This window comes from Eumetopias jubatus, unplaced genomic scaffold (genome assembly GCF_037043125.1).
Source record: "Eumetopias jubatus isolate StellerSeaLion01/CBP00866 unplaced genomic scaffold, mEumJub1_p1.0 scaffold_5, whole genome shotgun sequence".
In the NCBI taxonomy this organism is placed as follows: domain Eukaryota; kingdom Metazoa; phylum Chordata; class Mammalia; order Carnivora; family Otariidae; genus Eumetopias; species Eumetopias jubatus.
The window spans coordinates 49,641,775-49,664,962 of record NW_028274811.1 but is presented as its reverse complement, the minus strand read 5'-3'; the positions used below and the strand labels follow the sequence as shown (position 1 = coordinate 49,664,962).

Here is a 23,188-nt window from a genome sequence, read left to right as displayed (position 1 = left end):
GAGTGTGATCACTGGCAATATTGTGATGAAGGGTAGAATTCTTGGTGTATGTTTCTGCTGCTCTCTTCAATTCAGTAAAATATTTATCTCATTATAGTCTCTCAGTAGCTCCAAAAGTACCTGCAGTGGTTTGCTTTGGCCAAACTGTGTTTTATCACACATTCCACCTAGCATTTATTTATTACTTTATATTTAGGCCCCATTCTATGCTTTTGCCTATATCCAACATGAAATTTATGTTCATGCCACGTGTTTCGTATATCATCATACTTTCCACCTAGCAGAGAAACTAGATAATTATTTTTACATGAGGATTTTGATACAGTGATTAATAGGGAAAAAAATGGGATTTTGAACGTGAGGAATGGTTGAAAAGTTGAGATGTTTAGCTACCATAATGTAGCTAGAAAGATTTCAAAAGAGCATTAATTCAGTAGATACTTGTGAAGTTTCTGCTATGTATTTTGAGTACAGTATATGTGGAAAGTGCTGTGCTAGGCACCTAGAGAGAATACTTTGGAGAGATAAAGATGGTGATTTATTTAGATTATTTTTTGGCAAAGGAAGTAGTAATCAGAGAACAAGTAGCATCGCAGGCCACAAAAGAAGCCTCAACAAATTAAAAAAAGATCAATGCATCTTTTCTTTACTTTTTTTTTCTTTTAAGAGATTTATTTACTTAGTGTGAGTTGGGGAGGGGCAGAAGGAGAGGGAGACAGAAAGAGAAAATCTCAAGCAGATTCCCTGCAGAGCCCCATGTGGTGCTTGACCCCATGACCCTGAGATCATGACCTGAGCTGAAATCAAGAGTCAGACACCTAATCAACTGAGCCATCCAGGAGCCCCTCAATGCATCTTTTCTGACCACAGAGCTGTGAAACTAGAGTCCTCCACAGGAAAAAATATGGAAACACCACAAATACGTGGGGGTTAAATAACATGCTACTAAACAATGAATGGGTCATTTTGAAAAATCAAAGAAGAAATCAAAAAGTACATGGAAACAAATGAAAATGAAAACACAGTGGTTCAAAACCTTTGGGACGCAGCAAAAGCTGTTCTAAGAGGGTACTTAATAGCAATACAGGCCTACCTCAAGAAGCAAGAAAAATCTCAAATAACTTAACCTCATACCTAAAGGAGCTAGGAAGAGAACAAACAAACACAGCCCAAAACCAGTAGAAGGAAAGAAATAATAAGATTAGAGCAGAAATAAATAATATAGAAACTAAAAAAAAAAAAATAATAGAACAGAACAATGAAATCAGGAGCTGGTTCTTTGAAAAAAAAATCAATAAAATTGATAAACCAGACTTATAAAGAAAGAAAGGGAAAGGAACCAAATAAAATCACCAATGAGAGAAAAGAAGTAACAACAAAAAACCACAGAAATACAAACAGAATATTATGAAAAACTATATGCCAACAAATTGGACAACCTAGAAGAAATGGATAAATTCCTAGCATAAACTACTAAAGCTGAAACAAGAAGAAATAGAAAATTTGAACAGTCTGATTACCAGCAAAGCAATTGAATCAGTAATCAAAGAACTCCCAAGAAACAGGGGTGCCTGGGTGGCTCAGTCAGTTAAGTGTCTCCCTTCGGCTCAGGTCATGATCTAGGGGTCCTGGGATCTAGCCCTGCACCAGCTCCCCGCTCAATGGGTAGTCTACTTTTCCTTCTCCCTCTGCCCCTCCCCACTGCTCGTGCTCTCTCTCTCAAATAAATAAAATCTTTAAAAAAAACCCAAAACTCCCAACCAACAAAAGTCCAGGATCAGGTGGCTTCACAGGTGAACTCTACCAAACATTTAAAGAAGAATTAATAGCTATTCTTCTCAACTATTCCAAAAAATAGAAAAGGAAGGAAAATTTCCAAATTCATTCCATGAGGCCAGCATTGCCCTGATATCAAAACCAGACAGATACACAAAAAAGAGAACTACAGGCCAATCTGAACAAAGATACAAAAATCTTCAATAAAATACCAGTAAACCGAATCCAACAATATAAAAAAAAAATCATTCACCATGACCAAGTAGGATTTATTCCTGGGCTGCAAGTGTGTCTCAGTATTTGCCAATCAATCAACATGATATATCACATCGATAAGAGAAAGGATAAGAACTATATGATCATTTCAATAGATGCAAAAAAAAAAAGCATTTAACAAAGTACAACATCTGTTTATGATAAAAATTCTCAACAAAGTAGGTATAGAGGGACCATACCTCAACATAATAAAAACCATCTATGAAAAACCCACAGCTAACATCATCCTCAATGGGGAAAAACTGAGAGCCTTTCCCCTAAGGTCAGGAACAAGACAAGGATGTCCACTCTCACCACTAATTCAACAGAGTCCTGGAAGGGCTAGCCACAGCAATCAGACAAAAAAAGAAAAGGCATCCAAATTAGCAAGGGGAAGTAAAACTTTCACTATTTGCAGATGACATGAGACTGTGTGTGTGTGTGTGTGTGTGTGTGTGTGTGTGTGTAAAGCCTGAAAGACTCCACCAAAAACTGTTAGAACAGATAAATGAAGTCAGTAAAGTCATAGGATACAAAATAAATTTACAGAATTCTGCATTTCTATACACCAAAAGTGAAGCAGCTGAAAGAGAAGTTAATAATCCCATTTACAATTGCACCCAAAATAATAAGATACCTTGGTATAAACCTAACCAAAGAGATAAAAGACCTGTACTCTGAAATCTATAAAACACCGATGAAACAAATTTAAGATGACACAAAGAAATGGAAACATTCCATGCTCATGGATTGAAAGAACAAATATGGGGCGCCTGGGTGGTTCAGATGATTGAGCATCTGCCTTCGGCTCAGGTCATGATCTTCAGGTCTTGGGATCGTGGCTCACATCAGGCTCTCAGCTAAGTGGGGAGTCTGCTTCTGTCTCTCCCCCTGCCTCTCCCCTGTTTATGCTCTCTCTGTCTCAAATGAATAATAAAGTCCTAAAAAAGAAACTTTAAAAAAAATGAAAGAACAAATATTGTTAAAATGTCTGTACTACCCAAAGCAGTCTACACATTTAATGCAATTCCTATCAAAATACCAACAGCATTTTTCAACAGAGCTAGAACAAACAATCCTAAAAAGACCATGAATAGCCAAAGGAATCTTGAAAAAGAAAAGCAAAGCTGGAAGCATCACAATTCTGGACTTCTAAGTTAAATTACAAAGCTGTAGTAATCTAAACAGTATGGTTACTGGCACAAAAATAGACATACAGATCAGTAGAACAGAATGGAAAACCCAGAAATAAACCCACAATTATATGGTCAATTAATCTTTGATAAAGCAGGAAAGAATATCCAATTGGAGAAAGACAGTCTCTTCAACAAATGGTGTTGGGAAAACTGGACCACTTTCTTACACAGTACATGAAAATAAATTCAAAATAAATTGAAGACCTAAGTGCTAGACCTGCAGCCATAAAAATCCTAGAAAAGAGCACAGGTAATAATTTCTCTGGAATTGGCCTAGCAGCTTTTTTCTAGATAGGTGCCTTGGAGCAAGTGAAACAAAAGGAAAAATGAACTACTGGGACTACATAAAATAAAAAGCTTCTACACAGTGAAGGAAACAATCAACAAACCTAAAAGGCAACCTATGGAATGGGAAAAGATACTTGCAAATGACATATCCAATAAAGGGGTAGTATCCAAAATACATAAAGAACTTACACAACTTAAGATCCAAAAACCAAATAATCCAATTAAAAAATGGGCAGAAGACATGAATAGACATTTCTTCAAAGAAGACATCCAGATGGCCAACAGACACATGAAAAGATGCTCATCATCACTTACCATCAGGGAGATGCAAATCAAAACTGCAGTGAGATATCATCTCACACCAGCCAGAATAAAGTCAACAGCATAAGAAATGACAGGTTTTGGTGAGGATGTGGAGAAAAAGGAACCCTTTTCCAGTGTTGATGGGAATGCCAACTGGTGCAGCCACTCTGGAAAACAGTATGGAGCTTCCTCAAAAAGTTAAGATTAGAACTACCCTATGATCCAGCAATTGGACTACTAGGTATTTACTCAAAGAATACAGAAACATTAATTCAAAGGGATACATGCACCCTGATGTTTATAGCAGCATTATCTACAATAGCCAAATTATGGAAACAGCTGGAGTGTCCATTGATTGATGAATGGGTAAAGAAGTTTGTGTGTGTGTGTGTGTGTATGTATAATGGCATATTACTCAGCCATAAAAAAGAATGAAATCTTGCCATTTGCAATAGCATGGATGGAGCTAGAGAGTATAATGTTAAGTGAAATAAGTCAGAGAAAGACAAAGACCATATGGCTTCACTCATGTGTAATTTAAGAAACAAATGAGCAAAGGGGAAAAAAAGAGAGAAATCCAGAAACAGACTCTTAACTATAGAGAACAAACTGATGGTTACCATAGGGGAGTTATATGGGGAGACAGGTGAAAAAAGTGATGGGGATTAAGGAGTGCACTTGTCAAGATGAGCATCGGGTAATTAAAATAAAAACTTACAAAAAAAGGAACAAGTAGCATCATTATGGAAGTCATGAGAGGTATATTCTCATTAATTAAGAAAAATATTAATTCATATATACAGCACTTTGTGTTTGGTAGAACAAGTGTTGTAAATCCTGTTATAGATTGGGAAATGAAGAGAGCCGAAAAGTTAGGTGAACTACTTGAAGTCATACTGTTAAGTATTTCTAGATGCTCTTACAGTAGGCAGTGTTTCTGTGAAAAACAGTAGATAGTAGACTAACCATAATAAAATAATGAGAGCATTAAAATATTTGGTCCATTTACTGAAAGTTAAAATGACTAATTCTATTTTTTTTTTTTTGGTAGCTGTTGTATTTGTTGTTGATAGCAGTCATAGAGACAGAGTTAGTGAAGCACATAGTGAACTTGCAAAGTTGTTAACGGAAAAAGAACTCCGAGATGCTTTGCTCCTGATTTTTGCTAACAAACAGGTAACCCGTTTGTATTTCAGAATACTTATTTAGTAGTTTTGTGCATCCTTTGTCATTAGGTAACATAAGGTCATTTCAAAACTGATAATTCAGTAGATACTTATGAAGTTTGTGCCGTGTATTTTAAATACAGTATATATAGAAAGTTCTCTACTTGGTACCTTGAAGTATATAGAAAGAAATAAGGTGGTTGATGCTTACCAGAAACTCTTATATGTTTGAAAACATGTAAGTGACTGTATATGAGATTGTAATACATAGAAAACTGGTAAGTAACTTCAATAATAGTAACAACGTGTCTTGGAAAATTAGAATAGTTCTAAAGGTGGCATCTTGTAAAAGATGTGTAAAAAGTGGGATTTGAGTTGAAATTATGATATGAGTTGAAATTATGGATGGGACTTTGAGTTAGTATGTGAAAGAAAGAACACTGTAGGCAGAGAAAATAAAAGCATGAGTGTTTAAAGGGAGCATCGGCAGATCTATATGTGAGGGGCAAGTAGAGGATGAAGAAAATCTAGAATAACAGATGAGGTCTAGACTGAGAAATTTAGGTTTTATTCTGACAAAGGAAAACCATCAAAAGGTTTTTGGACTCATATCTGTGTTTTAAGACTGTAATTTGGGGGTAGGATATAGAATTAGTCAGGGGAAGGGACTAGAGACAGGCAGATACAGTAAATTGCTGTAGTAATTCAAGTGAGAGTTAACAAGATCCTGAATTAAAGGAATAGAAGGGTGGAAGTAGATTGAAAAGAGTTTATGAAGGTAGATTTGTTAGAATTTGGTGTCCAAGTGGGGAGGATAAAGGATAGGGAGAAGCTACATATTCCTAGATCTTGAGCCTATGCTTCTAGGAGGATGAGAATGCTTTTCAGTGCAGTAGAGGGGCTGATATGTCATTAAAGGGAAGGGTAGGATGAAGAATAAAGGATTTCCCTCTTAATAAAAAACCACTAAGGGCAAATACACTGCTTTACTTACTGAAAAAGACACAGATAAGGCAAAGTGAAATATCATTTTCCACTTAAATTGTTAAAGATAAAAATGTTTCATAATCTTCAGACTCACACATACTATTGGTGTGATTATTAAACAGAGACATTTTCTTGGAGGGCAATTTGACAGTACCATACATATCGAAATTTTAGATGCATATACCCTTGTACTCCACAGTTCTACCTCTAGCAATGTATTCTGCATACAAATATCCTAAGGTTATCCTGCAGATAATGTTGCAAATGAATGTAATTAAAAATGTTACATATGTATATGTATGTGTTTGTAATAGCACATAAACAGAACCTCAATCTAAATATTAAATATATGACTGGTTAAGAAAATTATGTTGCATCCACACCCTGGAATGCAGTTCAGATGTTAAAAATAATGTAGAAGTTCTTCTTGTCCAGATAATGGAAAGATAACTATCTTTAAGATGTATTAAGTAAAAAATAAAAAAAAAAGCTAAAGTATGTTTCTGTTTGTGTTTATTTGCATGAATGTGCATGGAAATTATCTGGACAGATATATAAGAAATAATAACTGGTGGTTGCTTCTAGGAAGTAGGGGTGCTCAGGTATTTGGAGTGGGAGTTTAATAACTGTTCATTATATAAATTCTATGTATAAGCCATTTTTGTGATACACGTGTTAACCTTTTTCTTTTAAGTTGATGCCTTATGACTCAGGCAGTATCTTTTGCTCAGGTTTCATCACCTATATTGATTTCACTGAAGGTTATTCTTACAGACTATATTATAAATGATCTTAATCACAACCCTACTTTTCTCTATACTTATTAATCACAAAATAATTACTGAAGGGTGAATCTAGGTTTTAACTTGAGGTTTCTTTTAGAATGGTACCAACAGAATTCTTTATAAATGGTAATTTTGATGGGCTGATTATAAAGAAATGTCTGATATGTATCTGTCTTTCAGGATGTTGCTGGAGCTCTGTCAGTGGAAGAAATCACTGAACTTCTCAGTCTGCATAAATTGTGCTGTGGCCGTAGCTGGTATATTCAGGGCTGTGATGCTCGAAGTGGCATGGGACTATATGAGGGGTTAGATTGGCTCTCAAGGCAACTTGTGGCTGCTGGAGTATTGGATGTTGCTTGATTTTAAATGCAGAAATTATTTAAAGTTTTGTGGTTAAGAGTTATTTTGCACATAATATGTTGTAAGAAATTCTACATCTCAAAGATAGTTTATTCAGGATGTATATTTAAAAGGGATCTTGGTTGGGGAATTCAGTACAATATTGCTTTTTAAAAAATTACTCTAGTAAAATTTAAATATTTGAGCAAATTAAATTGTATTAAATAGGGACTTGAATATACATTTTTAAAAAACATACGTTTTTATTTAAGTTTTTCACATTATGTGTGACCCGTATGTTGGCAAAGAAGTAGTCAGAGAAAGGGTAAGGTGAAGGTTTATTCTTTCAATGAAAAAGGAATAACCAACTTCTGAATGCCTAATGGAACCTCTGTGGGAAGCAGGTGAATCATAGCTGCTTCTTTATCTTGCCCTTTCACTGGATTTTGGCAGTATTTGTAGCAAAACAGCAGTGAGTTAATGAAATAGAATCCAGACTGCATCTTGGAGAAATAGGATTAATTTACTTCTTTGTTCAGTATAACAGAATACCTTTAATGCTAAGAACTATAAGCTACAGAAAATTAATATTTTATAATGTTTTATTGAAATTTTCTCTAAGCCCTTTTGTATAAAACCCAGTGAGTCAGATGAAATGTTATCTAATTAGGTATGACTGCCAGATTAGTATTAAACTGAAGAACAATTAATAGTAAAACTGTGAAAGTCAGTTATGTTGTAGTTAATCTTCACTTAAGAAAGACCCATTTCCAGGGTTGAACCTGGATGTATTATCTCCTAGGTCACAGCTCTAAATTGGTCCTTCTATTTTCAACAGGTATAAAGTAGAGTTTCTTTTTAAAATACCACATCCTTAGTGGGAACGATTATAGGTAAAATGTAAGTTACACATAGAACGAGGGTTGGCTTACATAAAAGAGATCTAAGTAGAAAACTACATTTACCTTAAGAAAAGTCATTTAAGCAGTGGAGAATCAGTTACTTTAAATGCTTTCCCAAAAATATAAGTACATTTGTCTTGACAATAAGACATTATTAAGGCTCTTCATGGTAAGGCCTTGAGAAGTTAAGGAAGGAAATGTTCAGAAAGTTTACGTCACATTTATTATGCAGTGTTGTAAAAGTTTAAAAATTCTGTGCTTTTTACTGTTTTTCATTTTTTAAGGATACTCACTTATGGCAGTACGATTTATATTTAAACATAGCTAGATTAGGTTTTATTTTTTTTTTAATATGCTCTTCACCCTTTAGGATGAAGCTGAATAATCCTGAGTCTTATTAGTTGAACTGCTAGGAGATGTCCCTCTTAGGTGGCACTGTTTTGGTTCTTTTGTTTGTACTTTTGTTTGTTTAAAATAAACAAAAACTTTTAGAAAACAAAGCATTAAAAGGAAGTCCATCAATATTATGGGCAGTATGTAAATAAGTAAATAGTTCATCCTTTATTTTTCAAGTAAAAGTCATGCTGTTACAAGTGTAATTTGTGCATATAAGTAACACTTATGAATTAAATTATTTAATAATTGATTACAATAACTGTGAAAAATAAAAAACATGTTAACATTTGCTTGTGAGCCCTTGACCTGTTTCCTCTACTAGGTAATTGGAAAAAAAAAAAAGTCTAACACTAACATGTAAACTTGTTTTCCTTGTAAATTATTAAGTTCATTTCACCAATTTTGCTAAACTTTGTAATTCACATTCTTAGCATATTACTAAACACAATGTAAAAATTGTGCTTAGATCTGATTATAATGTACATAATAGTGTTTGTGTGTGATTTCTTTTTTTAAGAAATATTTTTCTCAGGCTCTTATTACTATTTGTGGTGGTATTCTTTCACTAATCATTAGTTAAGATTTTGCTAGTTCCCTCTGGGAAATGTCAAACTTAATAATGAGAGAGATGTTTTAAATCCAGTCTATTAGGATTTGCCTCCTAGCTCTCAATTTCTGTATTAAGCCTAAATATACTGTATGGTTTATGTAAAGCAGGTTTTACAAGTATGTAGCCTTGGTCTGTAATTCTGGAATGCTTTATCATCACCAGAAGCCATTATTTGCATTACATATAGACAGCAATAAAATGTTAAAATCATTTTAAAGAAGTCCTATCATTATTCTAAAAATTCTGTTTCATGTACCATCTACTAGTATAACTAGTAACCAATTAAGAAAGTTGTATTTGTGCTGTGGTTAAGAGAAAGAAAACAAAATGGGGTAGGGGTTGACTTGCATGTCAAATTTGAGTTGTAGTTTATTAAAGATTTAGAAATAACTTACTCTGTATTTACAGTGTAAGCCGCACTTAAATGAATATTCTAGCTAATGTTTTGATAGAACTAAAATTTTTCATTAAACAAAGTGAAACTCGTTTTTTAAATTTTAAGTACTATTTTTGAAAATGTCTGAGAAAACTTAGGTGTAGCCTATAAACTATTATTGCTAAAAGAGACATTTTCTGTAGTATTGAGATACCTTTGAATTTGCAAAGTAGTAATAGGGAAGAAGACAGTTATACTTTTTTAAAGTAATGAATGAAGAGGATGAATGAGTATCAGATGGTATCCTGCTAATAATTTAAAACATGCTTTAAAAAAAAGGACATCTGGCAATGTGTTTTTAGGTGTACTGATTATGTTAAATTTATGACATGAAATGGAAAAATTCGTTCATCAAATAGGATTTTTCACTCAAGCAAAAGAACTGTTTGGCAAAATGGGGCATCACTACCACTTGGTGGCAGTATTATCAAAAATTTAGGATTAAGTTTTCAGGAATGAATAAATTTATAGGGAGATGTCTAGACACCTAAAATAGGAAGAAAAGGTAAATGTCACAGTGAAAAGTCATTTTATGTCCAAGTTCTACCTTATAAAGGAGGACGTGATATTAAAGTAGCACAACTTGGCACATTCTTCCATCTCACAGGTGTGTGGTACAAAATGGATAAAGGAAGTAATCCTGCTTATCAATAGGAGGGAAAGTGTAAGTTTAAATTTAAACATAAGAATGTGGATTCCCTAAATAGGTCTGTTGAACGTGTTCCTCCTTTAACTTCTTATTCTCCTTTCACTTCAAGAGTGTCTGGAAACTAGAAGCAATGGTTCTTAATAGTTATGAAGTCAGGAGGGAAAATGAAGAAGAAATGAAATCAACAGAAGACTTTGAACTCATACTGTTTTACTGCTCAAATTACTACTAATTGCTCCATTATTAGCTACTAAAGCGTTTACTTAATATATACTTTCTTGATGATATATTTAGTAAGGTAAGAAAAGATACTATAACTTGAGGACAGAAAATTTGCTTTAGTTACATGAGGAAAATAATGTGAAAATAGTAAATTAACCTGTATATAAAACTAAGGACTGAGGTATTAATTTATTCTCATTCTTATATTTAAACACTAGGTGTAATACTCATTTAAGTGTGACTTACCTTATTTCTAAATCTTTACTACAACTTCCTATTTATTTCCTGAAATTTTACTTACCACTACTTAACTATTTTAAACAATGATTAAAAGGCAAAACTATTTGGCATGAAACACAAACCTAAGAAAAGAAAGGAAGTGGTATATTACTATCAGATCCTGGTACCCTTTCTTAGTGGATCTAAAGAAACATGTGGGCAGATTAGGTGGCATGTTTTTAGAAAGCTAAGGAACCTATGCATACAATTCTCATTATTGAATCTGGTTTTGAGTCTCATGACAAATTACATATAAGGGGTGCTGTATGCCCAAATTTAATCCATCTCAGTTTATCACCTCCCTAGGATGAGAAATGCTGCAAGAAAAATCAAAGGCAGAGTTTTAAAAAAGGACCTTTAATGAAAAATACAAAACATAATATTGCATCCTTGAGACATGATTTGTATGTTCAGCAAGTCCTAAGAACTTCCTAATGTAAAATAACCCTTTTTGATATATGTGTATTTTTTTATTTACAAATTGAAACAAACCTCATTTTACTTGACAGTAATATTTATGATGCTGACATCCTCATAGGGCTTGTCTGTTTTGGGATTGACTTTGACATTGGAGATCCTTTGTACAACTTCCATTCCTTTAGTCACTCGTCCAAATACTGTGTGCTTATTATCAAGCCAAGGCTGCATTGGAGGAGAAATGGAAGATCTTGGTAAACCCAGATTTCTTAGATCACACCCTCTGGGTGAGCAAATTAAAGAGAATTTAAATTTATGCTTCATTTTTAAAATTTAAATAAAAGGATGTACAGTTCATTTCATTTAGCAGCTTTTAAGAGTGATTTCCATAATTATATGAAAAAATATAAAAGCATAGTATAATGTTTAATTAGATATCTGCATCTTTCAGACTAAAGGGAGCGGAAGATGTTTGCTAAAGCTAAATTTCTCTGCATGGCTTAACAAATTATGGCTAAGGCTTTAAAAGTTCTCTGCAAGAATCCTACCTGCATAAGTAAGAGGCAGTTTGGAACTATTTAAGCAGCACGTGCTTTCATATTAGAGATGGGAGCTCAAATTCTGTCTCTGCTGCCTACTTGATCTCTGGCAAGTTAATCATACATATCTCATTGTTCATTTCCTCATCTAGTTTTTAAAACTGGGTATAGTGATACAAGAAGTACTGTGACGATTACATGAGACTTTGTGCCTGACAGTAATTATAAATATTGTTCCTTTATTGCATGGTGCTTAATTCCAAAACATAAAGTGTAATAATTTGTATAATTTTGTGTAACTGCACAGCAAGAGAGCTCAATATTCTTATGCTGTATTTTATCAAATCTACAGTGCCATTGATTATAGGCTGCATTAAAATTGAAAATTCATATGCTCTAATTCCTCCCATTCTAAAGATAAGGAAACAGCCCCAGAAGTGAAATAATTTTTCTGTTGTACAGCTAGTACTGGCAAAGTTGACTTAAACTCAAGTGTCCTGAGTTACATTAGTATTGTTTTACAAAGTAAAATCCAATTTGTATTACACTTTCTCATTTAAATTGTTTTCATTTTTCTATCCTGGCAGATATAAATAATGGTAGACAATACTGCAGCTCTCTTCCACTGAATTCATTCTTAGATCATAATCTATGAATCTGGCTTATAGACAGTGCTGTTCTACTTACCGTTGGTACTACTGTTATGAAAAACTGAGATCCATTAGTATTTGATCCAGCGTTGGCCATGCTGAGTGTATATGGTCTGTCATGTCGTAATGTTGAATGAAACTCATCTTCAAATTCTCCTCCCCATATGCTTTCTCCTCCCATACCAGTTCCTGTTGGATCTCCTGTCTGAATCATGAAGCCCTTAACAGGAAGTACACAAAAAACATATTACACTTGTCCTTTTTCTATATGCACGCTTTGGAATCTTATGTTTAAGAGTGTTTTATTTTTTATTTTTTTTTAAAAGACTTTATTTATTTATTTGAGAGAGAGAAAGCACATGGTAGGGAGGAGGGTCAGAGGGAGAAGCAGACTCCCCACTGAGCAGGGAGCCCGATGCTACACTTGATCTTAGCCAAAAGGCTGAGAAGCGATAGGGAGCCCGATGCGGGACTCGATCCCGGGACTCCAGGATCATGACCTGAGCCGAAGGCAGTCGCTTAACCAACTGAGCCACCCAGGCGTCCCTTAAGAGTGTTTTACATTCAGTAAAATCTTAACTTTTCTTAACTGTCACTCTATAAACTGATTTTACTAAAACCTCAGTAAGTTATACTTTAGAAGATGTATTTCCATTGCTTAAATACTCCCTTATTTCATTGACTGAAACAAAATTGCAAAGATCTCCTTATTTATAGACATGTACTGTCTTTCCCAATAATCTAATTAAAACCAATTAATATTGTAAGGACGTTTTAGACCCGTATAGTGTGCTAGGTTTTATAGAATTGCCCCACTTTTCTCTCTTCCCTTTCTCTAAACACTCTGGATTGCCTGGTGAGTCATTTCACTAATTCTTTTAGAACCCCCAAAATCTGATTACTTCTCCTGCCATTTCTGACCTGCCAGTTACCAAGAACTATATAACTGCCCCATCTATTATACGGAACATCACTCAACAAAATCCTGGGCCAAGTTCTTTCTGTTCTTCAGGTTTTAATGGTGGTTCTTAAAGACTAAGTGGCATCATGTCTCTTCTATTATTTAAAATCTTACCTTCTAGATCTAGACCTTATCTAGTCACCAGGTACAAGTAACCTTAGCTTTTGGTTTTATCTAAGCATGACCTTTTACTCAGTATCTGACCCTTGCTTTAGCTGCTGACAAAATATTGATGCAGTGTTTCTAAAAAGGTACCAAGTTACTATTCCTGCGCTTGATTCTAGATCTGATATTCATGACCATCCTTTTTTTTTTTTTAGGATGTTATTTATTTGACAGAAAGCGCACAAGCAGGGGGAGTGGCAGGCAGAGGGAGAGGGAGAAGTAGGTTCCCCGAGGAGCAGGGAGCCCGATGAGGGGCTTGATCCCTGGATCCTGGGACCATGACCTGAGCCAAAGGGAGATGCTTAACCGACTAAGCCACCCAGGTGCCCTTTCTCATTCCTTTCTAATAAACTGATAATTGTGAGACAGGAAGATTCCTTAGGTTTAAACCTGTGGTTATGCAAAAACACTATTCCTGAAATCATTTAAATTTTGTATCAACTTGGGGCCCCAGGGTGGCTCAGTCAGTTAAGCGTTTGACTCCTGGTTTCAGTTCAGGTCATGATCTCAGGCTTGTGGGATCAAGCCCCGAGTCAGGCTTTGCACTCAGTGGGGAGTCTGCTTCAAGATTCTCTCCTTCTATCCCTCTCTCCCCTGCTCGTGCTCTCTCTCAAATAAATAAATCTTTAAAAAAATTTTTTTGTATAACTTACCTTAATTATACGGTGAAATGTATGTCCATTATAATAACCATTTCTGCTATGAACACAGAAGTTTTCCACTGTCTTAGGGCACCTAGTAAGACACATGTTAAAAATATGAAATCTATTCAGGGCATCTTAAGACAGTTTACTTTGCAGTTGTGCTTCTTAATGGTGTTTTCAGTATCTTCTGAAACTTTCAGGATAGTTTTTTTTCCATAACCTCTTCTAATCTCAGGATAAGCAAGAGTTGAAAGAGCATGTAAGCCATAGTATATTCATATTGTTTAGTACTTTATCTTTAGATCATGATTGCTTATTATATTTGAGTTTGACAGTATTTAAATTTCAAAGTCATTTAGCATTTTAAAAAATACAACTACTAAGATACATATGTTCACTGAACTTGTATAGTGGGTTCAGTTCCTGGGAAAGGTAATTCTCTTATAAAAACTATGTTATGGTACACTGACACAATTCCTAACCAAGGACTTACTCTCTGAAACGATATCTCCCAAATCTAATCAACCTTAAATGGCAATCACACAAAGTATGAAGCTTTCCAAATGTTAACTCATCTCCTGTGATGATTTAATAAGGTACATTATCATGTAATAGCTCTTAGACCTGGGAATAGAAGGGAGATACAAGAGAATACTGCACGAAGTACATCAGGAGACAGGCTTAATAGTTGCATGGGTTCTGAGTACCTAAAATGAGATGGTCTAGGTGTCTAGAGCTGCCTAGTTCTTTGTTCATTACCAAGGTACATATAAAACAATCATATCCAAAATAAGTAAGTACTTTTAAGTAAAGGTGTTGTAAAAGATGTCATCTCTTGGATCAAGAATAGCCAGATATTCTACTGTATTTGGCACTGCATGTTCATCTTGCAAACTTTTAAACTGTCCACAATACATTTCTGCTTTTTTCAATTAAATGGCCTTATGTTTTTTGTTGGAACTTTTAAAACATATAGATAGCACTGGGACTAAATAAGAGGTAGTGGATGTCTAGCAAATGTGAGGAAAAAATTATCCCCCCCTTAAGGATTTGCTTTGAGGATAAAGCCAGTTCTAACAACTGAGTCACAAAATTTAGTTGGGATGTGTAGTTAATGGTAATATATTTGTATATCACTTATAGTTTACATTCAGCACTTTTGTAGCTATATGTTTTGTATTCATAGTAATAAACCTATGAAGTATGGGTATAAAATTTTCCCATTTTCTAGAGGAACAGTTACCAGAAAGCTAAAGGTAGATGTTCTATCAAACACTTCAATTCTTTAAAAGTTCTCAAGTTGAAATAATTTTAAGTTGCACAGTTTCTTCAAATAAACACATTTACATTGGTGTTTAAGACAGCAGAAATAGTACATACTCAACAGGAAAAAGTTTGATGTGAATGTCTCCCATACTTGTGTGGATAATGGCACTATCTGAAACTCGTTTAGGTCCTTCAGCTTGAGTAGCTGCCATGACTTCTTCTTTAGAAGGTTTTTCATTAAAAACGTCTCTGTCAGAATCTGCACTTTTTGTATCTTCTGGTTCTCGTTTGGTAAACTCACAAGAAAAGAGAGTGAATGAATTAAATTTTCATCTGGTTAAAATTTATCAACAAGAAAATTTCATTTCTATTTATGGTATTTGAGAAAAGAAAGAATTCACATCAGAATAAATCCTTATTTCAGGAATCACTTCCTATCACAGGATGTGTAATGCAGTTAAATTATTTTTACACTTGTCTAATATGAAAATCCATTTAATGAAGATGTATGATTTCAAAAGGGATTTAATTTCTTTTTGGGTACACATTTAACAAGATGCAGTTTTATATGAGGTAGCTCTCTGCTTCTGCCAGCTCGTATGTCAAAACCTGTCACCTGTTGCTTACTTTTCACTTATTTAGATTTCCTGGGTTTGAATTCCAGCTCTGCTACTTACTAGTTACATGATTTTGCGGAAGTAAATTCATTTTTTCCATTTCTTCATTCATAAATGGGGATAATAACTACCTCAAAGTGGTGCCTGCTGTGAAGATTAAATGAAGGGATATAAAATGCTTAGAGAACAGTGCCTAACATGGAGATGGTACTATATACAGATTAATAATTGTTGTTATTACAAAAGCAGAACCTGGTGCTAGATAGGCTGAGGATTTAAAGATGAATCAGAATGCATCTTGACTTTCTTTTTTTATTGGCTGCAAAGCCCCATCTATTCTATCTAAACCCTGAAGCTTGGGAGAAAGAATGCAAATTTTGAGTGAAGTTGTAGATATTTCAGGATACCTCAGGGTATTGGGAAAACTGAAAGAAACCTTTCAGTTGTTAAAACTTTGGACTTCTCTAAGCCTGTTTTTTTGTTTGTTTGTTTTTAATTTGACTTTCAGTTAAGTAGAATATTTTTCTCCCAAGAAAGCCCTACCTGATAACCAAGAGTTCCAGGAAGTAAAGCCAGTGCCCCAGGCCCTGTCTTGCCTAATGTCATTCCTGATCTACTTGTATAAATTCCAAATAAACAAACAACGAAGGTAGGATGTTGTTGCCTTATCATCTTACTCTCCAGTTTTCAAAGGAATGGTGTGTCTGTTGTATGATTTATTTATATGAATTCTTACCTCACATATTAAACTACTAAAGTTCAAATTTTGTAAAGTTTTACTTTTATTTCATGATACTGGATTTGAAAAAAAGCATCAAAAATTTATACATATGTACACCATTTTACTTTTGCTTACGAATACGTATGTTTAATAAGATGAAAGATAATTTTATGTTAGCTGTATAAAGATGCACAGAGTAACTTTTTTTTTTCTTCAATGATTATAAGGAACATGTATGATTTAATCAACATAAAAGTAAACTCTAGGGGAAGAAAAAGAAAACATAACTTGTTAAAGTTTTTGATAAAGTGAATGGAACATTAGTATATGTTTTTAGTATATACCAAGAATTCCCTATTACGATTAACTTTTATCTTCAAAACAGTTAAATTACAGGTAAAAACAAGAAAAATTCTTTTCCTTGAATATATATTAATTTTTAGCAAAGACTTTGATTATTATAAATAAAATTTTCATCTTAAAGAATGTATCCAGTTTAGGTTAAAAGCTTGGTTGGGGTAAGCTGCTATTTCCTGCATTTATCAAATGCTGGTAACCTGAATAGCATCACAGCTGCTTACAATATGTCAGATGAAAGAATGAGTATACTATAATAAGCCAGACACTTTACCAAACTTTGTGAATAGTGAAGAAAACATAATGTCCTGTATTTGAGAATTTTATATTAGGGAGGAGATGACAGGGTCAGAAATTAAAAAAAAAAAAAAAGGAAATTATTCCAAAAACTGTGACACACTGCACAAGCAAGCATACCTAATCAGACCTGATGTCAAGAGAAGGCTTCCAAACGGAGACCTAGTGAAAGTAGGGAGTGGGGACAGGTGTGTGACTGGCAGAAGGGACAGCCTGCACAAACGCCTTGAAGTAAACAAGGACACTCAATTATTGCAAATGGGATCAAGTTCAGTACAGGCGGTGTAGCAAATGAACCAAAAATGAAGAAAGATAGCTAGAAGAGCCATCTAATATAGTTGAGGAGCCATTAAAAGATTTTAGGCAGAGAAATAGCCAAATGTGGGACTTAGAAAGTCTCTGCAGTGTGAATAGAATGGTCGGGCAGGGGTCTCTATACTTAAGATTTTTTTTGCTTGGCTTAACAGTTAGGACACTGCTACTCTTAGATAGCTTGGTAGTTTGATTCTGAGCCCAATGTTAGTTAACATGCAAAGTACTCGGAGTACTGTAGAAAAAATAATTTCTCAGGAATATACACTTTTAAGGTAGCACCATTACAAGGGAGTTAAAAGGTAATAAAAAGAAATGTGCTTAGAGAAGGAAGTATGCAAGTTCAGGGGAGATAAATTATGTTTTAGAATAAAAGATGAAAAATAATCTTTTGCAGGAGAATTTTAAAAGCCTCTAGCAAAACTATTATGAATGCAAAAATACTGTAACTGCTCACTTCCTAACATCTTAGACAACACAAAAAGTTGTAGAAGCCAGAATGAAAAATTTTGAAAACAGGAGGGAAAACTACAAAATCAAGTCCTAGTTAAAAATTGTACAATATTAATGTTTTAAGATAGTATTCTGGTTGTTTAGAAAGTCTGCTACTATTGCCAACATTCTCTTCAGTTGCAAGTACAAGCTAAGAAAATAAAAATCCAACCAAATTGGAAGAATTAAGGTCTATTTCCTAGTACTTCCGCATACCATATAAAATCTGTTCTTTTTGAAAGATGTACAAACTATTGTCGGGTCAGCTTGAATATTCTGAAGAACAGGGTTTTCAGAAGCTTTCATTTCTATAGTAGTTGCAGCACGATGTTTTTTGGCTATTCCCTGGAACAGAGCCAACTGCATCACTCTAATATTTTCTTGCTTGCCTAAGATGCGCACACACCTAGAAAATACGTTTTATTCAATAAAATTATCAGAATGAACTCCAATTATAAAAAATTTATAGTTAAGAGAGGTAGGAATCAACTAGCCTTTATCCTTTATCTTTGTATAAAATAACTAGTGAAAGTTTTTTAAAAAGTGTTTCTCATCCCCCTCCCCCAAAAAGAATGATTTTAAAATAGGTAGGTGGCTGGAATTTTCAGGTTAAAAAAATACAATCATCCAGTCATATAGTTTTAACCTATCCCTATCACTATTATTTTAATTGTTTTGTAAGCCTTCAAAGATTCTATACTGCCAAGAACTACAATATAAATTTGTTTACATGTGAAAATGTACAGCACTAGATTTTTTTTCTTTAAAATATACTTTTAAGTTCTTTTCATTTACATTCAGTGATAGTATCTGATTGTAGCTATTTTGTACTAAAACCAAATGGACTGTTTGCACAAAGGGCTTTTTGTGGTTTCATGCATTTTAACTTCTGATTTTATGTCTAGCAGGATGTAATGCTGAATTCTGTGGTTAAAATATTTGGCAACATTTAACATGAACCAGGCTAATTTAAATCAATAAGCAAAAGAGAGACTGAAACTTGTTAAAAAAAAAAAAAACCAACAACTTGAAACTATGCATATCTTTTTTCCATTTCTTTTACAAACATGAGTGGAAACTTTTTACATAAGATTATAAACAACCAAAAGACCACAGAAAAATCCAGTCAAAACATTTGGTTAAGTTTAGACATTTGGGACCATTCCACTTGTCCTGGAACAAACAAAACTCCCATTGTTTCCCTGAAGGAGGAAATTGTCCCCCATAAATGAATGCACTTTTAAAAAACATCATGTTAAAGCTTACCGGTTTGTTTCTACATTTATAACTTTAATGCCTAGCATTGTTCCATACAGCACGAAGTGTCCAGTTTCGTCAAAAACTATGTTAATTAATCTTACTGCATCCACCTTCTCCAACTCACGTTCTACAGCCATTCGTCGGCCAAATTCCATGTCGGGTAGCTGTTGCCTCATCTGCTGCAGTTCAGTAAACATCTAAGAAGCAAACCATTTATTAACAAAAAAGCTACATGATAAAGAGAATGAGAATTTAAATAGAAGCACAGAACACATTAAGAGTACACATTAAGTTTGTGTACTTATATGTCATCTTAAGGAGGATTCTAAATACTATAAGCAGGAAATAAAAAGGCATTAATAAGTTAAATCATAAAAAATAGTATTTATGCTAACTGGTTCTTCTAATTAAAAAAAAGTTAATATAACTACTGTTTTCTCTATTGAAACTCTATCTGCTGCCTTTTATAAGCCACAGACTAGTACCTTCTAATAGAAATATAATGGAAACCACATATATAATTTTAAATTTTCTAGTAGCTACTTAAACAAAGTAAAAACAGGTGAAATTAGTCTTAATAATGTTTTATTCAACCCAATATTTCCAAAATATAATCATTTAAACTTTAGGGGTGCCTGGGTGGCTCAGTCGTTAAGCGTCTGCCTTCAGCTCAGGTCATGGTCCCAGGGTCCTGGGATTGAGCCCTGCCTCAGGCTTCCGGCTCAGCAGGAAGCCTGCTTCTCCCTCTCCCACTCCCCCTGCTTGTGTTCCCTTTTTCGCTGTGTCTCTCTCTGTCAAATAAATAAATAAATCTTTTTAAAAAAATAATCATTTAAACTTTAAGCAATATTAAAAAATTGAGATAGGGCGCCTGGGTGGCTCAGTTGGTTAAGTGACTGCCTTCAGCTCAGGTCATGATCCTGGAGTCCCGGGATCGAGTTCCGCATCGGGCTCCCTGCTCAGCGAGGAGCTCTAACCCTCCCCCCTCTCATGTACTCTCTCTCTCTCATTCTCACTCTCTCAAAATAAATAAATGAATCTTTAAAAAAAAAATTGAGATAGGGGCACCTGGCTGGCTCAGGTGGCAGAGGATGTGACTTTTGATCTCAGGGTTGTAAGTTGAAGCCCCATGGTGGATGTAGAGATTACTTAAAAATAAAATCTTAAAAAAAAATTTGAGATATATTATGTTCTATATTTCTTATATTAGGCCTTTGAAATCCTGTATTTTGTACTTTGAGCCCATCTAAATTTGGACTAGCTTCAAATCAAGTGCTCAATAGCCACATGTGGCTAGTGGCCACTACAATGGACAATGCAACTAGACTGGAAGGTCCCTGTACAGGGATCATGGGCCTGACATGATATAACAAGCACTCAATTTTTGTTGAATGAATGAACTCTTATTATTTCACTAATTTATAAAGATTTCATGACATTTTAGAAAATGTTTCAAGTTATTTTTACAGAAAGCACAACACAGATTATCATTAGGTAAATGTGGCTTAGTATAGATGAATATTTTTTGTGAGTGTTCTGTAGTTTTGATATTTGGTTTTCTTTTCTTTACATATTTAAAACAATCTCAGACAGGGTCACATCACAATTACTATGTATTATCGTACTATACCAAAATATGATCTTTCATTCAGTTTTCCAGATATTTAAGGCCTCAAGCAGCAGAATTCAAAAGTAGGTCTCCATTGGAGATGAAAAGAAACCAGGCTTATGTTCAATCTATTTTTTTTTCATGCCTGCATTAACTGGAAATCCTGTTTTTCTAGATATGGAAAGAACAACAATGTAAACAACTCCAAAAAACCAAAGGAGGTATGTGTATTAGGGAACAGTAAGAAGCAAAGTTCTTACAGGACAGATAAAAAGCCTGGTCTATAGCGTTTCTTGTCTCCAGTCTCTGAGACTGATAATTGCTTATTTGTATGCTAGAAATAGCCTAGATGCTGGACTACATTTTTGTAGTGAGGGACTCTTGATTATTTTGTTACAGATTCATTTTTTTTTAAGATTTTATTTATTTATTTGAGAGAGAGCGAGAGCGAGAGCGAGAGAGATCACAGAAGGAGTGGAAGAGGGAGACGCAAACTCGCCGCTGAGCAGGGAGCCCGATGTGGGTGGGGCTCAATCCCAGGACCCTAAGATCATGACCTGAGCCAAAGGCGGACACTTAACTGAGCACCCAGCTGCCCCGAGAGGCTTCGTTTTCAAGACTTAAGATTTGTAGATGGCCCTCTGCCCACATATAAGTATTTCATAAATGCTAATCCGACCTGATTAAGTACCTCGGTATCTTTTTACATATTCTAGCCTTAACACCAGGGCCTCTGTGATATTCAACTGTGTAGCCATATACAGCAAATGCATATCTCATTAACTGTGAGATTCCACACATTTACTACCACTAGCATTCTAACTAATTTGTTTTTGTTTTGTTTTGGTAACCTCTCTCATTTTGAATCTCAACTTCTGTCATAAGCTTTATTACTGACTTCCTCTTATCATCTCGGCCCTTTGAGTTCAACAAATGTTGAAGACAATGATGAAGAAATAGAGTGGGCTGAACAGCTCAGAGTATTCATGTTAAGAGATTTATATCCAGAGACTGTGTTTTTAAACGTTTCTTTTCTGAAGGAATCTTCAAGGAGCTGCAAGCTGGTAGAGTCTTTAAGTTATACTTAAACTAATATTTAGTTACCATCTACCTAAAGAAGAAAACAACACAAAGGAAGTTTTTCTCCTTTTCTTTAAAAGTATAGTGGAAAGCTATTCTCTTCCACCAAGAAAATGAGTCATGAGGATGATCTGACCAGCAAACAGATCTTCACATTTGTCTGGATTCAGACTACTTCAGGCAGATAATCCACCCAACTTATTGCTACTTGCCACCAAACAAGAGTGTCACTAATAAGAATAATAGAATTTAAGACCTTAATGCAGGGAATCTAATATAAATTAGTCACTACCAAGATGTAGAATTGACATTGTCATACAATAAATGTTACAGCTACAAAGGTTCAACCCACAGACTCTTAGAGGATTCAACATACCATTAGCAGTTAGAGAACACTTCAGGAAAACAGGTGATGAAACCCAAATTTCCACAAAAAACAGTTAACTTTGCATGGATAGAAACTCTTATTCTACAACTACATGCTTTAACAAATTCTTGTTAGCAGTTATTATGTGTCAGGTATTGTTCTTAGTGCTAGAGATATAAATATGAACCAAAACAGATAAGGGACCATAGATCGCATAGAGTTTAATCTATGAGGGGTTGATAAGTATTAATAAAAAATAAGACCATGCCAAATGCTCTACAAGAAAATAAACAGAGTGATATTAAGTCACATAAAAAAAAAAAAAGTTGTCCTAGGGGCTCCTGGGTGGCTCAGTTGGTTAAGCACCCAACTCTTGGTTTTGGCTCAGGTTGTAAACTCATGGGTGTTGTGATCAAGCCCTGAGTCAGGCTTCACGCTGAGCAAGGGCAGAGTCTGCTTGAAGATTCTCTCCTTCTGACCCCCACTCAGGCTCGCGGGTGTGCTTAATCTCTCTTGTGTTCTCTCTAAAGCAAATAAATCTTAAAATAAAAAGTTGCCCTAGATTAGATGAACAGTGAATTCCCACAGGAAGTGACCCTTTAAATAAGATTTAAGGATAAGTTCAACAGGTAATGGAAAGAATGGGGGATGGTTGACTCCAGGCAGCAGGAACAGCATATGCAAAGGCCCTGTGGTGGGAGACATGGTCAAGAAACTGAAAGAAGGCCTAAATGGCTAGAGTAAGAGGCAGGGAGAAAGGTGATTTATAGTAGGGTAGAGTGGTAGGCAAAGGCCACAACAAGGCAGGCCATGAATTTGGTCTTGATCCTAAGAACAGGAAGTCA

General features: G+C 34.7%; 2 protein-coding genes across 5 annotated transcripts in view; one reads left to right on the top strand and one right to left on the bottom strand.

Annotated features, from left to right (window-relative positions):
- Positions 1–9,213, top strand: part of TRIM23 (tripartite motif containing 23) — a 32,489-nt gene extending 23,276 nt beyond the window's left edge. Inside the window, exons 10-11 of the mRNA XM_028123855.2 lie at positions 4,870–4,994; positions 6,937–9,213. Of these exons, the coding sequence (XP_027979656.1) occupies positions 4,870–4,994; positions 6,937–7,116 (305 nt within the window). The 3' untranslated portion in view covers positions 7,117–9,213. The remainder of the gene's footprint in view (positions 1–4,869; positions 4,995–6,936) is intronic.
- The window catches only part of PPWD1 (peptidylprolyl isomerase domain and WD repeat containing 1), a 34,933-nt gene that overhangs the window by 3,488 nt on the left and 8,257 nt on the right, over positions 1–23,188 (bottom strand). The window contains exons 6-13 of one of the 4 annotated variants that reach the window (XR_015768173.1): positions 19,294–19,484; positions 18,244–18,433; positions 15,346–15,527; positions 13,975–14,056; positions 12,233–12,415; positions 11,082–11,231; positions 3,831–3,985; positions 2,690–2,984 (exon numbers count right to left, since the gene is read on the bottom strand). Coding sequence is in view for 2 of the 4 variants with exons in the window: in XM_088023329.1 (XP_087879455.1) it covers positions 11,088–11,231; positions 12,233–12,415; positions 13,975–14,056; positions 15,346–15,527; positions 18,244–18,433; positions 19,294–19,484 (972 nt within the window). In the remaining 2 variants the exon portion in view is untranslated. Of the gene's footprint in view, positions 1–2,689; positions 2,985–3,830; positions 3,986–10,927; positions 11,232–12,232; positions 12,416–13,974; positions 14,057–15,345; positions 15,528–18,243; positions 18,434–19,293; positions 19,485–23,188 lie in introns of those variants that run through there. The other 3 variants (XR_015768174.1, XM_088023329.1, XM_028123853.2) reach the window with 3 other exon arrangements.